General features: G+C 43.6%; 1 protein-coding gene and 2 long non-coding RNA genes across 3 annotated transcripts in view; 2 read left to right on the top strand and 1 right to left on the bottom strand.

Moving 5' to 3' along the window:
* Positions 1–4,254, top strand: part of LOC142042394 (uncharacterized) — a 10,069-nt gene extending 5,815 nt beyond the window's left edge. The window contains exons 4-5 of the long non-coding RNA XR_012653744.1: positions 930–2,425; positions 3,192–4,254. This is a non-coding gene — a long non-coding RNA (uncharacterized LOC142042394). The remainder of the gene's footprint in view (positions 1–929; positions 2,426–3,191) is intronic.
* A 4,801-nt stretch (positions 4,255–9,055) lies between these two features.
* The window catches only part of ADTRP (androgen dependent TFPI regulating protein), a 32,400-nt gene continuing 18,481 nt past the window's right edge, over positions 9,056–22,974 (bottom strand). Inside the window, exons 4-6 of the mRNA XM_075052262.1 lie at positions 20,617–20,732; positions 15,644–15,795; positions 9,056–9,359 (exon numbers count right to left, since the gene is read on the bottom strand). Coding sequence (XP_074908363.1) covers positions 9,316–9,359; positions 15,644–15,795; positions 20,617–20,732 — 312 coding nt within the window. The 3' untranslated portion in view covers positions 9,056–9,315. The remainder of the gene's footprint in view (positions 9,360–15,643; positions 15,796–20,616; positions 20,733–22,974) is intronic.
* LOC142042395 (uncharacterized) lies at positions 11,787–20,982 on the top strand. Its single transcript, XR_012653745.1, has 4 exons — positions 11,787–12,721; positions 13,272–13,375; positions 19,753–19,932; positions 20,892–20,982. It is a non-coding gene; the product is annotated as an uncharacterized LOC142042395 (long non-coding RNA).

The following is a 22,974-nucleotide window of genomic DNA, read 5'->3' as shown; positions in this document are numbered from 1 at the left end:
ATAGAAATTGAGAACCAGTTACAAAGGCAAAAGTTGGATTCAAATTTAAGTGCTTTCTTCAATATTTGGATTTTAGAAATGCTTTCATGAATGGGCAGAGGGATAGATTGGGTAATAGAGGTTGAAGTGCTGGCAGTGACCTGTCCTTGGACATCAGCAGCCTTGTCATGGAAGAAATTGTGAAGTTTCTTTTGTAGGAAGGCTGGTCAAATAGAATGGAGAAGAACAAAGTAGGGCAGCTGGAAGCAGATTGTGCTACTAATTGGTCATTATTCTGTGTTTTATGAAATGTTGTCATACATTTTGAGGTCTAGTAAGGTAAAGGGAATTTTAGCAGGGCACACTGTGGTACAAATATGAGGGGAAAAACAGATGGGAAGGTTTGAGAACAAAATGAAGCTTTTTAGGATTGTGAGGATCAGAAAAAGATAAAAAACAGCAGTCAACCTTGGGGTGGCTATACCCATCAAATTGCAAGGCAAAGACCACCCAGATATATTCTTGTGGTGTGGAACTGGAGCATCATCTGAGATGTCAGAGGCTTAGTGGCAATGAACTGTTATGAAAATCACCCTATGGATAGAAAATATTAAAAAAAAAAGACAAAAAAGTATCAGCTCTCCTGCAAAAAGAGGGTTTCTCCCAGGCAGAAACCAAGGCCAGTGGTTGCACAGGGGAATGCTGTGCAAAATCAATGTAACGTGCAGAAATAAAAACTGTATGCAAGCATGGCGAGGCATTACAGCACACTGATAGCTGCACTGTAGGAAAGTACAATGCATTTCAGACTTGAAAAGTTGAAATAACAACAGACTTTTCCTAAAGCACGGGGGCATAAATGGCACCTACTAAATTTCTTTCGCGTTTCACAAGCAAATGCAAGCTGGGTGAAGAACTGCATCCGTTGCGTTCTTTTCTCTCCCCGTTAGCAGTCGCTGCTGGTGGAGCACACCGAGGTGCACAGACCCGCTCCCCATCAGGCAGGAGAGCTGCTGCCCCTCAAAGCCACGCGCCCAGCCGGGTTCTCCGCAGCACGCTCGCGTCGCTTCGGCAGGGACGGAGCAAGCCGCTCTCCTTCCACCTCCACCCCCGCTTCCATCCTCTCCACGCACAGGAATACCCTAATCAGGGAAGTATGCACGGGCTGTTTAGCGAGGGGTCAAATCCATTTGGATGAAATTCCAGGGCTGCAGGGATAACAATGGCAGGAAGAGAGGTCCTTGAGCTGGTCCATGCTGCCCGCCTCTAGCAGCACGGTGTTGACAGATGTGGCCTGCTGCCTGCCGCCCCTTGGAAAGTCCTGGCTGCTCCCGACACCACAGAGAACCGAAAGCTCACCGCAAGCGGAGTTAAACGGAGGAGCCCCTCCGTTCATTAGGAAATTATTCTATGACTGTACCGCTTGCCCAAACCTAAATCTTCTCTTTAACCCGTTGGGAGTTTTAGGTGTTTCATGGGATGGTGTGTTGGCCAGCGGAGAATTCCCCTTTGCCCCTTGCTTCTTTCCCACAGGAAAACCCTCCCATATGAACCCCAGCGTTCGCATTGCAAGCCCAGGTCTCAGATATTTTCAGTCTATCTGAGGGAAATCATGCTGTAGTGACTGCTCCTCAAAGCGTACGAGGCAATATACAAATAAGATAGAGCGCACAGGTTTTGCGAGCTTGCTACTGATGTTTGGTACAATGGCTTATTTTTCATTCCTTCAGCTACCGTTTTTTCTGCTTTGCTGAAACCCCCCATCAGTTAAGGTGGGTGTGCAAACCGACAAAACCCAGGGCACGAGACGGCTTCTGGCATTCGGTGCAGCAATGCAAGTGCTGTAGCCTGGGAGATGTTTCCCTATCTGGCTCTGACCCTGAGAAGAGGAGGGAGGAGGAACTGGGGGGGGTTGTCCAGAAAGAGCGTAAGCACATTTTTTCATTTCTAACATGCCATGCAGTGCTCCAATTGCCTGATAGCGACTGTATGGGAAAATGCCATCTTATCAATTTGTTAAAAATGTCTCTCTCTTCGGGGAATAGGAGACGGCACTCGCATGCACAGACAGAGAATGTAGGAGTGCTTTGTGAGTGCTCTGATAATTGGGAAACTCCAAACCCCCGTAATTAAGCAAAACAAACCAGAAACTCCTAAAAGGCACCACCACCACTAAAAGGAAACGCTTTTTTTTTTCTGTCAGAGTAATGACCAGATCAACCTCATTTCCATCGTGACTGTTTGGGGTTTTTTTTTCCAGCTGATGACAACAGCACGCTCATGGAACACCATCCATCACGGTTTCCCCCAGGTCATTTCCTTTCCTTGCCTTCAGCTCTGGAAGCAGCTTGCAATGTGTGGACCCGAGCGGTTGGACCTGGACCCACGTGCTTGTTTCTCTAGACATATAGATGCCGGCTCCCCCGAGGAGGAAGTCGCCGCAGCTGTACGTTCCATGGAACATACTTTTACAATGAGTGTATATACACACACCACCAGGGACAAAGCTTGGGGGATGCATCCGAATGGCACAGGCATTGCCTACAGGCTGTGCTTGACATTGGTAATGTTTTTCTCCCTTATAAGGGCTGGTCATGTTTAAAGAGAGCATAACTGAGTCTCTCCCACAGTCTGGTCTTGCTGGCCACTTGGGGTTTGGGGGTTTTTGTCTTTCTTTTTTTCCCCCCAGTGTTTCTCTACTGTTCTTCTGTGACCTTCTAACACTGCAGATCATTTATCAAATAGCCAGTAATGGCTAAACAGAGGCCCATTATAGCAGGCATTTGCCACATTTTGTTAGCAATAAATATGCTGTGATTAGTAAATATGTTGTAATTGGATAGCATTACATGGAAATATCAGCTTCAATACTTGCCAGAAATTCAAACTGGACTTTAAAAAAAGTTTTGGTTTTTTTTTTTAAATTAGCTTTTATTAGTTGAGGTGACTTTTCTTGGCCTGCTTTGTTTCTTCTACACCTATGATTCAGGACTTAAGTCAAAGTTCAGCTGTAAATTTCTGTCAGAGCCTAGAACTGAGGATGACTGAGTAGGCTGATGACTAGAAGTAGAAATGTGAAGGAAAACTTGAAAGTCAAACTTTCACACAATGTACTGTATGTGTGCGGATTTGTCCTTTCTTTCAAGGGCTTTCTTTGTTGATAAGATAAATGTATTACTGATGGAAGATGGATTATCTTTATTTTATATCAGGAAGTGTACAGCAAAGACAACAACAACATGAAGTTCCACTGACCAAGATGCCTCTGCCATGGCCTGGACTATTGAGAGCAGAAAAGCTAAGCTGACTCTTCACTGGTATTTTTTGAACTACACGTAGGAAATTCAGTTATTAATAATAACTCTCCCCCTCCCCCCCCCCCCCCCCCCCCCCCGCTTTTCTGCAAAGTTTTGAATTCAGGACACACCACCTGTAAGCCACAGGCTATGTATATTTAGCTGTGTGTCTGTCATCCCTATGATTTTCAGATATTTCATCTTCAAATAACTTTTTTCCCCAACCGGGGGGATAGCCATTGTATGTTCCCTCACAAATAGTCATTCAAACTGATGCTTGTGTCTTGAGAAACAACACTAGCAAAGTTGAAGTAAAAGCTGAAGAAGGAGGGGGGGGGAAGCTAAGAGAAAACTACTTCAACCTTCTGTACCTTTTTCCCTCTTTGCAAATCCTTTTCTTTCTAAAATCAGAGCTGCATAAAAGCACCATTTAAGGTGCAGTCATGCAATGACCCTGCTCAAGAATAATATGCAAGTTTTAGTAATAGGAGCACATGGACAGAGTACTCAGATATTTGTGTTTTGTTCTCACTTACACAACAACATAAAAACAGCTGCTTAACTTAAACACTTCACTGTCTTTCAATATAAACTCTGCCTTATAATGTTTTTTTTCTCTTCCATCCCCTGCTGCTTTTATTCCTACTCCACCCACTTCCAATGTTTCTACATGCTTTTTAAGTCATTCTGCTCCTTTTGGGTTTATTTGTGCTGTACACCATGCATAAAGTCATCTCTGGAACTTATAAGTACTTTTGCAAAGACAACAGTGGGAAGGCAGTTGCACATCATATTATTTTTGGCTAGATCCTACAGGAACAATGGCTATTGTTTGGCAGCTAGCAACAAGGAGGCTGCTTTAGCGATGGAACAGTTTAGAGCCTGGGGGTTGTTCCTCAAAAGGTTGTGAGCCATTTTAATGGATGTGTGATTCAAGGTCAAAACTATTTGGCAATGTCTGATTTTAAAAATAAAAAAAATAAAAATAAAAAAAAAAAAAAAGCAAAACCTCACCAAACCTGAGACTATGCATAAAAATAATGTGCTCTATTAGCTTTTGTTTCTTGCCTCTTCCACACGATTGTTACACGTGTTGACCAAAATGACCAACTTTTTATTCTCCCTGTGATTTTGACTTAATAACACGGTGTTGGTTGGTTGTGAGATGACACAGCAGGACACAACGTGGGTTTTCTTTTGGGCTGGGGCTGCCGCAAGTCCCCACCGGTGCTCGAGGAGTAAACGCTAGCGCATCCGTGCGCAGTTCGGGTGGCGCGTCTCGTAACGAAGTATTAATTAGCACCGGTTATGATCCTGAAGCGACCCCCGGCTACAGCATCCCAGGCGGTCACGGGTAACGGTGAAACACCCCACGACCGCAGCTTTTTCCACAACGGTGTAGAACGTTGGGGCAGCCCCGGGAGGTGGCCGGGCGGGCTCCGCGCTGCTCCGCGCTGCTCCGCGCTGCTCCGCGCTGCTCCGCGCTGCTCCGCGGGTGGGAGGCGGCGGCGCCGGCGCCACCCACCAGGTGGAGCTGTGGGGCCTCGGGAGCCCGCTCCTCCTCTGGAAAATTATTAAAAAAAAAAAAAATAAAAAATTAAAATAATCGAAATATCAGGACCCCGGTGGAACCGAGGTGCTGAGTTTGGGGCTTTTTTTTTTTTTTTTTTTTTTTTTATTCTGGTAGCAATACCAGTGCTTCAAAGTGAGGTTCTTCTTCCCCTTCAAACGCGTGCTTCCACAGCGGTCCTCCTACGTGGACAGAAACGAGGGCTTCAGCCCGAAGCTCCTCTTCTCGGGTACACGTGTCCCCGTTCCCCACCTTGGCACGGATGCTCAGGCCGGCCGAACCGCGGCGCGCGGGGTAAGGGCCCACGGCATCCTCGCGAGGGCGACGGCTCCGTCACCGCCACCGGAATGGTCACCTCCGAAGGTGGCAAGGTGGGTGCCGGGGGACAGTCGCCTCTCCGCAGCGCTCGGTTTGTAAACCGGTCCCTTTCCCCGGGTGCTTGTACCCTTTGCGGTACCGCACGCTGCGTCAGGGCCGGGGGATGCTGCTACCGGAGCTTTTGATGTGGAAGAAAAGCAGCGGAAGGGAAAACTGGTGTTTCCAAACACAGGCAGAAGTGGCGGTGTGTTGTAGCACGCAAATTTTTAGCAGATTGGGTGACGAACGCGTCTCTCACCTGCCAGCTGGCAACAGCATTGTCACCAGGCGGTTCCGCGCCGCAAACTTGAATGAACATCTCAAAACGAAAAGCAGGTATGTGTTGGTGCGTTCCGTCTTTTCTCCTTGAGAAGCGTAATCCTTACCAACATTAAAACCAGATCGTCCTGTGTACTCCGAGGAGGAGATAGTTCTGTTTGTCTCAGGTGTAGGAAAAAAAGCATTAGTCTCTTGTATACGTGCTCCTCTCCAGCGGGAAATTACTGTCTAAAGGTGAAAGAAACTTGAAGGCTTGCTTAAATGTTTTGAGAGCGTTTGATAGAAGGTGACATTTGAAACACCAAGTGTTATTACGAGATTTTATAACTCAGAACTATTACTGGGCTATGTCCTAGAGGTTTTACTCAAACCCATGTTTTTAAACACCAATGTCTGGAATTTAAACTAAAGTGTATTGACGTCAAACACCTTAGGTATTTGGTTTGCTTTTCAGAAACTTTTAACTCCTTGCTGGGTAGGGCCTCTGGAGACTTTAAAAAGGCAAAAATTTCACTCTGAAGCTTTTGACCACTTGTTACAAGGTCTGGCCTCTTGCAATTGTATTTGGGTTTTACCTGCTGTTTTTTCTAAATGGTTAATTCAATCACAAACAGTTCTTAGCAGTAGCTTTAGTTCAAGAGCAGAACTTGGTATTGGGGTTATTCATATGAATCCACACAGCCAACAACCTCTTCCTCCAAGGTAACCAGATAATCAGTAAGGTTAAATACTAACAAAAATTAATATGAACCCATATATGAATGCAATTATTTTTTCCGATATTAACTGAAAAACTTGCCTGGGAAACGGGTCTTAGTTTAACTCTCATGGTTGATCCTAAACCTCCTCTTACCAATACCCCTGAGACTCTCTGGTTAATTTTGTGGCACAAAATATTTAATTATGCGCTCTGCCAAGTGAATACAAGGTCTCAAATTGAATTTCAGCCTCTCTGGGCAACTATTTTAGACACTTTGGTAGAATGTAAATGCATATTTTCTGCATGCCAGATCCTGGCCCCATATCCATCAAAGTAAATCTTCAGTAGTTCCACTGAAGGCTTGGAACAATCCTAAGTTATGTTATTGAGGTCAGATTGTGACCCTGAAGCCCTGGCAGAGACCCAAACCAAGAAATTTGTGTGGGAAATTGGGGAGGGAATAAATTAGCACTTGCCTATGCTTTTTGTGGGAGTAAACTGTTACAAAGGTGTGAGCTAAGATGAAAGCTCCTCATAGTGGTGGATATTGCTTTCCAGCTGTTTCTGCTGGAAATAGCTCTCTGTGTATGTTTATGGGATGGGTCCTTATTTTCTGATGGTGCTCTATCTCAAATAACGACCAATTTTACTTTTACTTCCCCTGACTGTCCCCGTCCCCTAACTCCCTCCAAAGAAAAATAGCTTAATCTAGTAAAGAGAAAGTGCAGGGTTAGGTTCTAGTTTGGGATTTTTTTTGCTCTGGTGAATTTAAACCTTCATTTTCTCTCCTTGCCAAACAAAAGTGGCAGGTCTAAATAGTATTAGGTAATTGCGGTTGTCATACTGCACATTGTACTGTGGAAAAAATTAATTGCTGTTTTTTCGCCTGAGGGTTTAAGCAGCGGTCCCTTCGTCTGACTGGGAGCATGTCGTTTTCCTCCCGATTGAGACTGCGTACTGTCGAGCAGCATGAAAGGATTCCTGTACAGCTGCACTGGGTGAGTGGGCGGGCATCTCATTCAGTAATAACATCTAATTTATACAGCCATGAAAATCTACAGCTATAAATAAACAGTTCTGACTGACTTTGCATACTTACTCAAAATAAAATGAGAGAGGGAAACAGACTGGAAAGAGAAATCTAGCGTAAATGTAAAGGCCAGATCCTTACTCAGAGTGCCTCAGTAAAGCCTTTTTGAAATTACAGGGAAAATGTCGGTTTGTGAACAGCAATGCATGCCGCCTTTCTTACAGGGCTTCGTGTGCATCAGAGAAAGGAGCAAAGCAAACCCAAGATGCCAGCAGTTGTGTTTTGGGGACAGGCATTCCTGATTGCTTTCCGAAAGCGCATGACTGGGATCCAGCCTCTCCATGCAGGACATAGCAGAGCAGTGCCTCTGCTGAGCCCTTTTCAAAGGAAAAAACGACACCACCACCACCCCCCGATTCTCCCCAAACCCCTGTAGTCCAGCAGCACAGTCACGCTGCCAGATCCCGAAGGTAATCCCGGCACGAGCAGGAGCTGAGGACGAGATCTGCCACTCAGCTCCTCTGGACATGGAAAGAAGTCTCCTCCATGTCAGGGCCCAGGCTTTGTTTTAGGTTTCTGACATTTAAACTGCACTGGACTGTCAGTACCAAATAATTTTTTGAAAAAGAGAGAGAGAAAAATACCCACCAAACCTGTACAGGGAGTCTCCTGAACTTTCTCCTCTTCCCTAATTCCCTTCATGGTTTTTCCTCTGTCTGTCTGTCTCTCTGAAATATTTCTTTTGACCAGCATCTTTCAGCTGAATTCTTTCCATGTTCTCCTTTAGCTGCGACAGAAGAGGAGCGAGGGGGGTGTGTGTGTGTGTAATTGCTTACATTACCCTTGCAAAGTTAGCTGGAGTGAGTTATCTAGATAAGCTGGAAATTATTGAATGCATGCATGTCTTTCATTGAGTTAACTTAGTTTACAGTCTAGCCCTAGTATGTTAACTTCAGACTGGAATTTTATCAGGTGCTTAACATGTGAGAAGAGCAATCTTATGTATACACATTATTTTTTTATTGCTCACAGGCAGCTTACAATGTGTTTCGTTTTTACTAAGCTCCAGCAGCATTCAAAAGATGAAAATAACACCCCGGTGAACTGTGTGCACAGTAGCTCTAAGCTAGGGGGTTTGGCAACAAAGATGGAGTTAGACATCTACGTACTGCAACTGGTTTCAAATCCTCATTTAAATGCAAGGTTAATAACAGAGATCTTTCTTTTCCACATTGACCATTAAGAAACACTTACGCTACTGTCGGTTTTGCCTGTTTATTGGAGTTTGCAAAGCAGATCTCCAGTGTTTTAGATGTTAACAAAATGTTGAGGCTAATAACAGAAATCAACTATATTGAGCAAGATTAGTAAACATGTGAATGGAGTGTAATTATATGGCAGGCAGCGTTATGTTAAACAGTGCTTTAAATTAACATGCTTTCTGTCAAAGCAATCATACAGTCAGTATAATTAGGTTACTTTTGCTGCAAGATTAACTGAAACCAAGAAAAAGGAAGAAAATGTTGCATTCAGATTTCCTGTTAAAATGGAGGGGGGATATTATGCATATTAATATTCCAGAAAGTTTCTTGTTAGAAGAACTTGGCTTCATGGTGAACTTTCTGAGCAGACATTCCTAATTACAGTCCTTGTTAGCCCAATTTGTTATCTAGCTAGCTTGGAAGTCACAGCACTGTTAAATTTATCCCTCATCTTAATTTTTTCCAGACTTGATGAAGGACAATCCAAACAAGAGCTGGCTTGCATTCACAGGTCTTTTACAGAGTGGTGCCAAGCTTATGAGGGAGTTCGTTTACCAGTGATGAGTTTTAACCATGGACACATCCTCACATACATTGTGCAAGAGATGAGAAATCTGTGTAAACAGATGAACACAATTTTCTTATTCATAGCAGTTGCGGAGTTATCATGTAAGAGGCAAATATTTCATATTTTCCACCAGTTTTCCATATGTCTGATGACTAAATGGCTTCAGCAGAAGCTGCAATGCATTGGAGAAAGGATTTATCACAGCTGCATTTATTTTCCTCTACTTCATGGCTTCAGCATTCATGGAGACATTGTTTGGCTTGAAGAGGAGGATTCACTTGCCTTTCCGCCTGTAGTCCAGTATTGCTATTGAATCTCCTGTTTGGAGGCAGAGGAAAAGAGATTATTGGGAAAAAAAAAAAGTCACAATAGAGAAGTCCTCCCACAGCCCAAGCACACTGTTGGGAGGAGGATGTGAACCTGGCCCCAGCCTCCCACCACCCCTGGGGAACTGAACCCCTCTGGGAGTGGGAGTGGGCTGTGAGTGAATGGCTCGGACCAGCTGCTAATGCTGAAGTGCTGCAGAAGTCGAATGGGATGTCCCGAGCAAGCAAGGGATTACTGGACTACTGAGGAATGATTTGAAATCTAGCATGGGCCACATCCGTTAAAAATAATGGTGCTTTGCTGGTGGGGGAAAAAGTATCTGCCACCAAACAAGCCTAGTTTGGTGCAAGAATATGTGAAAAGCTGTAAAAATAAAGCTCACCTGAAAAGGCAACAGACAATTAATCCTGCAGCTAAGGTATCTGGAGCATCCTCACGTGTCTGGCCAGGATGGCAGAGGACCTGCCAAAGACCCACAGCTTTCTGAAGCACCAGCTAGAGACCAGATGTGCTGCTGTGGGGCACCAGGTGTGGCAATAACCAAATATATTTGGGTACCCTTACCTAAAGCACTGTCTCAGCCTCTCTTCTTCCCTGTTGATGATCCTTTATTCACAGGGAACCCTCTTTTAAAGGTGCTTTCCTTGTCCATAGACCTCAGAGGCTCCGAAACATTAATTGCTGTATTTTATTTATCTCCAGCCTGCATAGCATTTGGCAACTGGCCTGATGCGGAACAAAATCCTGGCATTTCTTCCTTCCCAAATGATCCTGTAAGTATCTGGTACTGACCAAATAGAAATTTTAAAGATGAGGGAGAAAAAACTCCACCAAAAAAACACCTAGATTATTAGGCCAGGGACAGCATATTAGCAAGCACCTGTTGATGTCTGGCCTCCAGTGATGAAATTGTAAGCCCTGGGTTGCCAGAGCTTCCGATCCAGTCTGCCTCCAGTGGATCATCAGATAAACTTGTCAGCAAGAGTAGAGCGTGTGACAGATGGTGCAGGTTTCCTTTAAATAGCTAGACTCCTCTACCCGAGGGGTAAACTGCAGCTTGGGGGAGTGACAAATATGAAGGATATAAATATGCCATCACAGGTTTGTGGCACAACTAGGATGAATGGATGAGACAAAAGTAAATATTCCTATTTAGTTTGCAAACTCTGGGCTGTAAATCCTCTTAAATTCGAGTTCCATTTGTCACTGGCAATATAGTGAAATTGTAGATATAAACATTATTTGTTCACTGAAAGAAATAGATATACCCTGGACTCTTATTCTTTGTTCTTAAAGGCGTGATAGAACAAATGAAGATATCTTCTAGACAGGAGGCTCAGTTCAAAAATCCCTCCCTAAAGTAGTAAAGAAGTAAGAGGGCTGTAATAACGATGGGTGGAACCTGTGTCTGGATCCATAATTATCTGCAGATCATAAGCATTTTAACATTCATACAAAAACTGCTGTTCATAAGCCTGTACCAGTGCAACAGTAGAATGACTTTGTACCCCACACAGATGCTCTTTGCAGCCCTTCATTTGCCACTCTGGTTTCTGCAATCTCAATAGCTGCTCAGGAGAATGAGAATATCAAGAACTCAATCATATTATAATATTGCTTTGTAATGCATGGATTCACACGCAGTCACATAGGCTGGCGTTTACCAATAGCTGATACAGGGTATTAAGGGAGCTTGGTTTCACAAACACTTAAATATAAAAACAAAACCCAGGGAAAACAACCAGTTCCTAAAACTTGTTTTATTTTTCTGGAAAATGCATTTAATGCAAAAGTACTCCAAAAAGAAGAGGAAAAAAACATTAAAGAGAAGATTGCCATCTAACTTTAGCTCAGGCTTAGGTGAATACATTTCAGCAATGTCTTCACAAGATATTCAAGAGCTCGTAGAAGATCCGGAGGAGCACATCCATCCGTGCACTGGGCATGAGGAAGTTACTGCAACATAAGTTTCCTCTTTTTCTTGAGAGCCACGGCTCTTATTCTTGTTGTACTGCTTTATCCCTTGCTTTAGAGTATCTTTAATTCTGGCTTTGCCCCCGCGGTGTTCCTCAGCCACCTGCTGACCAAAGCTTTCCCTTCTGGAGGGCGGTGAGCATCTAGGCATGAGTCTGTTGGAGCTGCTGCCCATTTTGACAGCCAGCCTCCCTTTCTGCCCCGTTTCTCTCCCAAAGGCCAGTTCCACCACCTGGGGATGAGCATTTCTCTGGATGTTGGCAGAGAGAGCCCTTGGGGCTGTAAAGTCTCACAAGTGGTTTGCCCAGTGTCTCTCAGCAGGCATTTAAATCACTGGTGGAGGGGGTAGCTGTTGCTACCTGTAGCTCCTATCCACCTGCATTTCAAAGTATTGAAATGAAGCAGGTCATTAATGTTGTTTTGCATTTTTTTTTCAGGTGTGTTAGATGGAAGACAAATGAATCTGCTCCATCTTCAAATGCTGGTGCCAGAGAAGACACCTCACCTGAAATGTTGCTCTCTGATGTGGAGAACTTTGATCCGAATTTCTCCCAAGGATCTGGTTGTCTCACCGGGAGCAAAACCTGAGGGAAAACTGCTTTGCTTTATTTTTGAGGGTTCTAGTTTGACTGGTCAAAGTGACATGAGATCAGTTGCCTGCGTGATGTTTTCTACCCATCGGGAACGGGAGAAGCTATTGCACGGTTCATCTTTGGTACTCAGACCCTGCAGCCAAATTCTTGGCTGAGGTAAATTTATGGCAGTAAAAGAATCAGCCCATTGTTTCTAGTTACCCTCTTTGGAGTTTCTGTATTGCTCAACATTGTCTAGTACTCTAGAAACTCTGGGATTTAAAACAAAAAAAAAGTCATTACTGGTACTATTTTCTCTGCCTCTCAGGCTGTGCAGCTGGGTTGCCTTAGTTACCACCAATCCAACTGTGCAAGGGGAGGAAGAGGCACATGAGAGATAATACATTTTTAAAACCTCCAATACTGTATGAAACAGTTTGTCTATAAATAATAAAACAAATATAGGGTCTGGCATCTTTTGGTTGTTCCGAAAAGGAAAAACAAGGTTATATTATTCGACAGCCTGGATTTTCCAGCTCTCAGAAATGATACTGCATCTTTTTGGTCAAGCACAGGATGTAGCTTTAAAAATTACTTGCTTGAAGCTGAAAGCTGCCATCCATAGACTTTGGAATAAGTTGGAACTGAATGTAGTTTTAAGGGTGAAAAAGAGTAAATATTTATGTAGCTGGTTTTAGGAAAAGCGATAGTGGCCTGAAGCTATAAAGGAGCATGGAAGAGAGCCCATATGAAGCATGGGATGCTGTGAGACAAGCTTCATTTGCAGCCGACAGTCTGCCACAGGATGTAAGTCCAGAAGGAAACCAGGCTTGCCACTCACGTGGAGCTATTTGTTAATCACTTCTTGCACCTTCGAATAAACACAACTTATCCGGGCGCAAACTCGGCAGGCTTTCTTCCTTCAGGCGGGAAAGAAAGAAAGAAAAAGAAAAGCTGCCCCGGAGCCTTTCCCTTTGGGGCAAAGCCTGGTGACAGCAGCCCAGGCAGGGGGCTCTGCCTCCGCAGATGCCGCCAGCGCCGGGTCTAATTGCTTGGTGGCTGCAGGTGTTGGAGAAGGGGTTTCCAGATGTGCTTATAGGAACCCGGTGGACAATTGCGTTACTCTGTAATTCAAACTGTGCCTTTGGGGCACTGAGCAGAAAGCAAAAGAAAGGGCAGAAGTGCCCTTCCATGTACCCTTTTTTTTGGGGGAGGGAGGAGGTGGGCAGGGTGGAGGGTTTGGAGAGATGAAGAGGTCTGTCCTTTACCACCACAGATTGTTTTGCTTTACATGTGTTGGTTTTTTGTTTGTTTGGGGTTTTTTTTGTTTGTTTCATTTTGGTTTTTTTTCCTGCAGGGTTATTTTAACTGCATCATCGACCTTATCGTGGTGGGAAAGTGAGACAGGAAAGGGCAGGATGAAAAAAAGTACGTGGAGCCATTTTTGCTGTGAGAAGAAAGGTATGTTGGAATCGCGTCTTCATTCAGTTTGCAGCTCTCTACTCTGGCAATGCTGAGCCAAAGATTTGTCTCAGTCAGGAACATATTAAGACTCTGGCACGCTGTAATTTGGAATAGCTTCTCTCTGGCTGTGTTTCAATGCTTATTGGGACCTTGTTATCAATACCAGCTTAAGGAAGTCCTGCCCTTCTCTTGGGTGGACACAGCTGGGAAATGGATTGGGAAAATGATCCGAGTTGAAAACAGCCCTTGCTTGCAAGAAACAGGCGTGTGTGGTGGAGCAGGGAGGAGTGAGGGGCGGTGGGCAGGAGCTTATGGAGAACGTATTGCAAAGCCCCCGTATTATCGAACTGCAGCCTCAGATACCGCAGAGTTGCCAGCTTTTGGGGTGCAGCTTCTTTTATCAGCGTACAGCAAATCCAGGCAATGCTGCCAGGCCTGGGGGTGAAGAGCTGAGGATGCCGGCGAAGTAGCAAGATTTTGCACAAACATGGGGAACCGCGGCTCAGGGGGAGCGTGCTGCACGTGGATGAAAACACCATGTAATTGTTAAGGCCGTGATTTTGTGGCTCCTCTGAGAAATGCCAGGTATCCCACCAGATATCAACGGAGGATATTGTGTATGCCGGGTTGATATATTATCTTCTGAGGTTACATTCATGCTACATTCATGGGGGTGCTTTTCAGCCTTTCTGTGTGCACAGAAAAGAAAGTTGACTGCTTGCCCAGTTTCTTTAGAAATCTCTAACATCTCTTAAGTGAGTATATTTAGTCAGCTGTTCAAAATGCATCTAATTTTTGCAGTTAATTTGATCTCTGCTTGGCACAACCTTTTGTCCGATCAATTAACACCTTGAAAATCAAATTATTTTAATTCTGATTATCTCCAACTTACACATCAGGCATACTTTAGGCCTGAAATTACTAATATGTACTCAGTGATGAAAAAATCTGATATCTAGATGTGTCAGATATCAGATTTCATATAAAGACCTATACTGTCTTGTAGCGATGGTATGGTCTTTGATTAGTAATAGTTAATGTTTATGTGATGCCTCTTAAACCAGAGCTAGTGCAGAAAGGCTGCAGATCTGTTTTCATTTACCAGCAATCCTCATCTTGTATCATGTTTATGTAAGAATAGAATTCAGCCAAAATTTCCAAACATGGACATGTAGAGCAAGCATCTTATTTGCAAAGGTATCGAGCAGTGAAGTTGGTTATTCAGCACATTTGAAAGTCAATCTGCTGCTTTTAGGTAGCTGAGTACGGATGGTGAGAGACTAGCTACAGACACTCTACTTTGGCTTGACAGGCATGTGAGACTTCACAAAATGGATCAGACATCAAATGTTCCCTGAGAACAGAGGGAGGTTGTCTTATTTATTTTCAGAGGTGTTTTTGCAGTGTTTTTTCTTTCATCAGAAAGCTGGTTTAGGAAATTGCAAATGCTCACACATTTGTCCTAAATAAAATACACACGTTTTCCTGACAGAAACACTTTCATCCTCAAAAACTTTATCTTGAATGAAAAGAAGAGAGGAAACCAGAAGGGAAAATACTAATACTACTACTAATAATAACAACAACAATAATAACAATAATAATATCCCATGCCAAAACCCCAAAGCTGCTTCATCAGTTCTTTCTTTCTTCCACCTGTTGAACGTGTCCTCTTAAACTACTTTTTTTTTTTCTAACTGCCCATTTGTCCAAGGAAGCTGCCTTTCATTTTCTTTAAATCACTACCGATTATACCAGTACCAAAGCAGACGGGAGATGTTCTCAACAGTTCGTAAAACTTTCTGAAGTGTTGTTTTACTCACGGAGCTGCTGCAATTGCTTTCACTTGGATACACTAATGCCTTCCTATAAATTGTCAGTAAACAGTGCCATTCCCTAGTCTGACAAACACCACATGATGCAGGTGCAAAGAGTTTTAGCCAGAGAGATTTGGCTTCTCTGGACCCTTGTTAGAGAAAGAATTCAAAATCCAGTGTTTATGCTGGTAAGAAGTGCTTCTCGAGCCACATTAGAGAAACCTGGCCCAGCCTTTTATCTGGTAGGGTTGGGATTCTTGCTCTGATTTGTTCTCTGTTTGTTAGTAACTGGTTAGAACCTGGCAATCTCTATCAGACACCCAGATGCCACCCCCCCAGTGTACAAGGGCTCCCTTCCTCTCCTCACCTGCCTAGGCAATCACAGGAATTAATTTTAGATAATTTTTTTTTCATATGGATAGAAGTGAAAACCAAAACTTGGACTGACCCCATATCATACGGTTGAGGAACTCCCCGAAGTTGTAGAAAGAGACGACGATGGCAAGGCTACCGGCGAAAAAGGCTGCTAGCCCGGCCGGGCTGAACAAAGCAAAGAGAGGATATACCCACTCTCCCGTTACAGAATAAATCCACAGGACCCTAGGCAAGGAGAGAAATGACCTTTGGTTAGGATCATTCAGTCAGAAGAACCACTTCATGATTTCTAACTCCTGAAGGGCCAAGTTACCAAAATAATCTTGATACAGAGAAAATTAGCTCAGCTGTTGACAGATCTCTTTGGCATTCGGGCTATTTGCTGTGAAGCACACTTGAACCACTGCTAAATTAGATGGGATTCAGCGCAGGTTGAAATGCACACAATGTTCTGCTGTCACCCTGGTGGCATGGGCTATTAACGGCAGTAAAATAACAGTAAAACAGCAAAATGCTCAGAAATAGGGATGTGCACTTGGCTATTCTAAGTGAAGCTTATTCAAATAAGATCTTACATATATGTCTGCTTTTTAGTTACAACAGCTTTTCAGCCCCCGTCCAGATCTCGAGGGACTGTGGAGACAAAGTGCTGTTTCTCACTGTCTCTATCCTGCCACTGTTAACCAATGTTTTGGGGAGAGGAAAGAATTTTTCAGGAGGCAAGGGGAATTCTCCAGCACATTTCTCTTGGTCTAAGAGGAGAAGGAGACGAAGAGCAGGTAGGTAGGAAGCAGATGTAGCTGCTTTGCTCCTTTGTGCCAGAACCATCTGCAAAGCACTGTTTGGAAAAGGAAAAGAAGGAAAAGGAAGAGGATGAACATGCCTGCTTTATAGGGCTTCTTTTCTTCTACTTAGGCCCTCTCTTTCTGCCTTTTTCTTTTCTCAAAAAACATCTTGTAGTGGCTGTCAGTTCACTGATAATATTTTCATTGTTTATGGCTCCTAAGAGTGGCTGGTAGTAAATGCCTGGACTTAATAAAAAAATGGTCTTTTTATGTTAAATATAGGAAAAAAATATTTTTATGGATCAAATTATATATATTTGTGTTGAATATGTAAAGAATGTGAAAAACGGTGTAGATCTCCAGTGATTGTTATGAGGATGTGCCATTATAACGATGGGCAGCACTTCCCTAAGAAGAACGTTTGGGTCTAAAGAGTCCTAAAAGGTTTAATTCTTGATTAAAAAAAGACATCTGAGTATGCCATATTTTCCACCACCAGTGCTAACATGGGAATGCAACCCTGCTCTCTCTGACGGCACGCAGCCTGCCACCTTACACTGAGCATCACTCCTCAAAGAGAAGTGACAAGCAGGCTGCCCCACCAGCCTGGAACTGTGTCACTGAGGAATGGGAGAGTGCTAAGAGAGAAAAAAAAAGGCTGAAAAGATGATTTCTCCTTTCTCTAGTTAGAGAAGGAAGAGGTAAGGCATAAAAAAATAGGTGGGTTTTTACCTCGCCTGTAAAGAGAGATTCACTAAACCCCACCTAAGGGGTTGGTAGCGGAGCTGCCTGGGCTGAGCACGGAAATGTTAAGTGTAAAGACTCATTGTCATGATTTAAGGTTCTTTCATCAAACGAACAGGGCTGTGAAACATCTAAGTAATTTAAAAAAAAAAAAAAAAAAAAAAAGCCTGTGCAAAAGGCCACAGAGAGGCTGAGCAGAAATACTGGTGCTAACTGGAGCCCATGCAAATGTCAGCATGTGTTCTTCACTGCACAGGGCTACTGTTTTCTTAATGTGTCTCAAACAGTAAAACTGAGAGTGACAACCGCCTTTATTTTATATAATGAGGAACTACATTATCTTGATGCAATTTGGCCAGCTGGTGTGCCCCATATGAAGCACTCCAACACGTATTTTCAAACCTAAACAAATGGCTGTGCAGGACCACTAAAGCACTTTCAGCTTCCTGACTTGGTGGGAGCTGTGTGTTGCCAGGTTTTTTACCTTGGGGCATACCTCCAGATTCCTGAACTTACTCAGTTTGGTCACCGAATGGTTGACAGGTTTTGGTTTTAGTTTTGGGTTGCTTTTTTTTGCTAGGGATTTCATAAAGCGCACCCCACAACTTGCAAATATATATTGCTCATTTCTCATGGGTAATCACCTGTTAAATATACATGCAGGATTCAGAGGCTTATTATTCTGAAGATTTCATTTTACCAAATTTCAACTTTTTATCAAGATTTTACCTTAGATTTCAGTGAGTGAGTCAGAAGCAGACAATGCCCTGAATTATGGGGGGGGAATAGATTGAGATAACAGCCCTGGGTATAACCAAAGTTGCCAAACTGCTCTAGGATAGAGGACAGCATATAGATACCAGGGAGAGGTGATGTGCTGTCGTAGTACAGCTGGACGCAACTGGGGGATTTAGCCTGTCCTCTTGTTACCCGTCCATTAATGTTATGGGACCACTGCATTCAGTGAAGGGAAAAGAAAGTATCACTAGGGAATTATTAAATGGGAAGATCCAGAAAGGAGAAAAGAACATATTGGCCACATATGAGCTCTCTGAGACTGTGGTTAATTCAAAATTAAAAGGTTGTGAACTGAAAAGAAGCATACAGTGAAGGAAAAATATTTTGATTCCTAACAGAGGTAGGATATGGACATATTACAAGAAAGCCATCAGTCTCTAGATTTAATCTGGTTTGGGGTTTTTTGTATTTTAGTTTTGTATACAGAGTGAAATCTATAATGTCTTATATTCCCTTGCAAAGGTAGTTTGAACTTTTCTCTGAAGACACGTGCAAAATTGTGAATATTAAGATTTATTTTTACTGATCTATTACCACTGAAATAGGAAAAGGCAATCTATTGTTACTTCCTTTTTAAGATCCAAAATGCAAGTTCTAAAATTTATATATTCTTCACTGTTTTCAATGTGATGACTCCAGGAGTAAGGCGTTACTTAATGCAACCAGGAGATGCAAGAACCATCCTTGCAAGAATTAGCTAATAAGCCTAACAGTTCTCTTAGCCCTGGTGTCTCACAACTGAAAGCCACCTTTCCGTTTTGCACACTATGAGTACTCAAAGCCGTAGTGAAGCCCCACAGGCAGGTACCTGGTGCAAGGCGTCACCGGCTGCTCGGTTTCTCCACTGCCTTGCAGGGACCAGTCCGTTCTCAGCCCATCGGCACTGGGGAAGGGGAAGCGCAGCAATGACAGTGACAATTCAAGGGGAGGCTTTTAGGAAGGACTCTGTTGCTTGTGAAACATAAGGTGCCCAAATGGCTTGCAGCACCAACAGTAAAATGTGTACACGTGTTAAGATTTCAGTGCAGAGGCTAAAAAAATTCTCTGTTAGTTGAAAGCTGTTGTTTGTGGTTGCAGGGAACCGAGACAAGGAGGCAAAAAGAAAGCAGACAGGAGGTTCCTTGCTGCCTAAGGAGGGCAGAAAGCAACAGTATTGGAATCCTAGTATCTTTTATGCAGTTATCGGGGCCCTGGGACACAGGGGACAAGTGCTCTAAGGGACCGCCTTCCACTCAGGACCCTGGCTGCACCATGCAACATCAATTCAGAGAAGACATGGGGAGGGCACAAATGTGTTGATGCTTGTGTCGATCCTCATCCCCAGGTTCTGGCATGAGCTGTGTCTCCTGTGGGGTGGAATTGCTCAGCGGATGGGGCTGTAGGGGAAGGCATGGCACACACGACTGCAGCCGTTGCCTGGAGAGCCGTCTGGTCTCAAAGACAGTAAAAAACAAATGCTGTCAGAAGACAAGCAAAACAAAGCTGGTGTTAAGCAACTGGGTGTATCAGAACATAGAAAAGGAATTTAGGAAGCCGTGGTCGTAATCCTATTAGGCTCTGGGCTGGATTAGGATAAATGTCTCCTAACCTGGTTACGTAATGTAGCAGTGAAGTCCATTGCTTCCACAGCCGCTCCGATGGGTTTCAAGTCACAAGAGCATTTCATCTGTGCCGTTTATTTTCTAGTCCAGATTTTCATTCGGTGGCCTGAAGGTAGCCTCTAGCTGAGAGCGAGAACTGGTAGGTAGGATTGGGAAGGATGGGCTCCCTCATAATCCCAGTGATTTCTCAGAAATCTTTGCATGAGGACAAGTCACCTCCCTGCTGACCCGTTGTTCCTTATCCTCCACCCCAGGGCCCGGGTGTTTCCTGAGCTCTGGAAAGTGATATCGCAGCGTACCCCAAAACTACAAGGACCCCTTCCTGAGCTGATTCTCAGATTAAGGCCTCCAGACCCCGGCACTGCAGCCGGGATGCGACGAGCAGGAGCGGATGCAAACCCAGCTCCGAGGGGTGCGTGACAGACACGGAGGAGGTGGGTGGATGGCTATGGGCTGGGGGTCAAGGGGGGAAGCTGCTTAGATATAGTTTATTCTCTCAGGATCACCCTCCAACAGGTTGGAGATCAACTGTGGTACATTGCTGGCAATGTAGGTGGTGTCCACCGGTGGAGTGGGAGGTGGTAGTGGGGCAGATGCCTCCTTGCTACCCGTCAGTTTGCACCTGGCTCTGAGTATCATTTTCTATCTCGAGTTTCTAAACCCAGCCATGTGTCCCTGCCAAATACCAAACCGGGTTTTACTCCTCTTCCGCTCCTGCGACCCCCAGACCTTTGAGATTTGGTGGGTTTGCAGTGAGCAAGGCAGTGAGCGGAGGTAAATTTGATGGTACTGGTAGAAATAAAAAATCCAACCCAGCAGAAGTAACTCAAAGTACCCCAGAGCTTATGGCAATTTAGTTGCTTTTCTATAAGAGGCCTTAGAAGAGCAGGAGATACTATGTATGGTCTCAGGACCTGTATTGTGTTTGAAGAAACCTGCTCTGCATACATCGGGAAATAGTTTCCATGGGTCTCAGCTGAAGTTTAAATGACTTCTGCACAGAACAGACTGCTGTCTCCTGTGTGCCTGGGAGGGAACTTAAATCTAAGTACAGCATTTGGCCTTGTTTTACAAAGTAGGTCACTTGAAGAAAATGTTTTAAAGTACATAATTCTTACCAACTGATATACAGAAAAGCGACAAATCCTAATAGGATCAATCCCTTCTTCTTTGCTGGGTAACGGTGCGGCGTGGCAAGAATTTCCAGGACAGCAAATGGCAATACAGCTGTGTGCTGAGGAGAAAAGAGAGTCCGTCACTGACCGGTCGCAGTGCCTCACCTTTGGTCATTGCTGATCACAAAGCTCAAGAGCCTGCCCGTGAACAAAGGATTATTTAACAATACTGAATGCAATTGTATACAAATGTACATACTTCATTTTTTTTTTTATAGTGAAGAAGTACCCCTGCAGTAATGAGCACGGAAATTTTCTTGTTAGTATGCTGTTAAAAGTACTGTAATGAGGTCTGCCCGTAGAATGATCTGCACTATTTTATAATAGGTGAGGTTTCCTTTTACATTTTATAACGCAATAAATTTTTTGGTAATTCCCATTAGAGTACAAAAGACATGGAAGTCTATTGTTATGTGCGCATGAGGATGTCAAAAGTCTCCTCTTTGAACTCATTAAGCAATTGCTGAATTGCCTTCATGTTCTCTTCAAGTCATTATTGTATTTTATATATTGTCATTTATTATTTACTCCAGTGCAATTGCAATGTGTTGTGCTTCTCTTCGTAAACTGAAAAATGTGGTGGTAAACATATAGAGAACTTAAGTTAGCTGTGATTCAAGATGATCAAGGAACTTCAAACAAGCTTAACCAAGAGTTAGTAAAGAGTTACCTTGCTGGAGAAGCTTTTTTTTTCTTCTCTCTTTTTTTTGTCAAAGAGTTTGAATTGTATTAAGCAGCTTCAGTTTCAAGGGCTTTTATGATGATAACTGTCTGAGCACAGAGGATTTTCAGCACAGGGCAGACAGCCTGGTGGCACTGACTGCTTTGTGGTGGGGAGCTGCCTCCAAGAGGGATGCTCCTCGCTGTGAGGAGGTTGGGAGCGCAGCAGAAGTCCTTCTGGGCTCGGATGTGAAACAATGCAGGGCTCTTGGGATGCTAACGCCTCAACTTGTTGGCCGATTTCTGGCAACTTCAGAAAATAATTTGTTGGGGTGAAATTTCCCCACTAAAAGTTTTGTAATATTCTCTGTGCAAGCAAACAATAGTTTTAAGTTGCAATACCTAAGACAGAAGGCCTAAACAATGCTGGGGGACAACACAGCAAAAACAGTCAATGAGGTGCAGTGGGAGAAAACTATAGCAACAACTATAGCTGACTACTTGGTTAAATTCCTATTAAGCAAATAGTTTCACAGGTAGATGGGGGGAGGAAGTGGGGGAGGGCAGCAGAGAAAGTTAGATAGACTTTTAAACAGAAAAGGACACCAAACTAATTATTTTTTGTTTTTTTTCCCTAAAGGCACAACCTGCTGGGTATACGATATGAAGTTTCCTCTTGTCCCAAGTAAATGGTTCTAGTACCTTCAATGTGTATATTTGTCAGAAGCTGTTCTGAGTATCTGATATGGTAGTATGGTGTCAAAGTTTTATTGCTGTATATTTATAGTACAAGTTGCCACAAATACACATGGAATTCTTTAAGTGCACATTGAGCTACATACAGCATGCATGAAAAACGTTCTTTACCTATTTGTTTAAGAGGCAGACAGCCATTTTTGCCTGCCGCTGCCAAGCGACAACTTGCTGGAAGCTGCATGTCCTCCCTCAGGCCCCGCAGCACACCCCCAGGAGCTGCTATTCATACCTGGCTGTCCTACTACCAAAATAACCCTCCCACCTCAGTTATCATTTTTCAGAGAAAAGAGAAAAAAGATTTATTTGATGTTCCAGTTCCTCTCACTCATTGGCACTGAGATTTTCCTCTGTTCTGTTTCACAAAGGTATTCTTCAGCTCTACAGCCTGCTTGGTTGATAGCAGAGGTCTTGTTTTATCAGTACAAGTTATTCCTGGATTCATTTAACCAGAAAAATGTCTTCAGTGCACACAGTTTTCATATATCATCTCTGTAACTGTCTCGTAGTCAGAAATCTGTGTGTTAAGCTGCTTTTAGAATGAGTAAAAAAAAGTTTATTTTCCATAGGTGGTCCATAGTTTGTCTTTGAATAAAGCAAAATGCCCATGCAAGACAGCAATGATGGAAAACTTGCACTCGGTCCTCAGTTTTAGGCTTTAGCCTTTTGCCATGGATTTGTCCATTATGCAAAGTGGATATAAGTCCTGGTTTTCATCTGACATCCAGTGGGCTACAAAATTCCTTTGGGACACATAAAATGTCCTTGCTAGTCTTTTAATTAATTTAAACACTTTTAACAACTACAAGCTGGTTGTTCCAGCTGTATTATTGCTGTCCTAAGAGGGATCTAGTAGGAGTGACCTGGTGAAATAACCCATTGTCGAAG

This window comes from Buteo buteo, chromosome 20 (genome assembly GCF_964188355.1).
Source record: "Buteo buteo chromosome 20, bButBut1.hap1.1, whole genome shotgun sequence".
Classification (NCBI taxonomy): Eukaryota; Metazoa; Chordata; class Aves; order Accipitriformes; family Accipitridae; genus Buteo; species Buteo buteo.
Note: the sequence above shows the minus strand (reverse complement) of the source record. Positions and strands in the feature narration are given on the sequence as shown.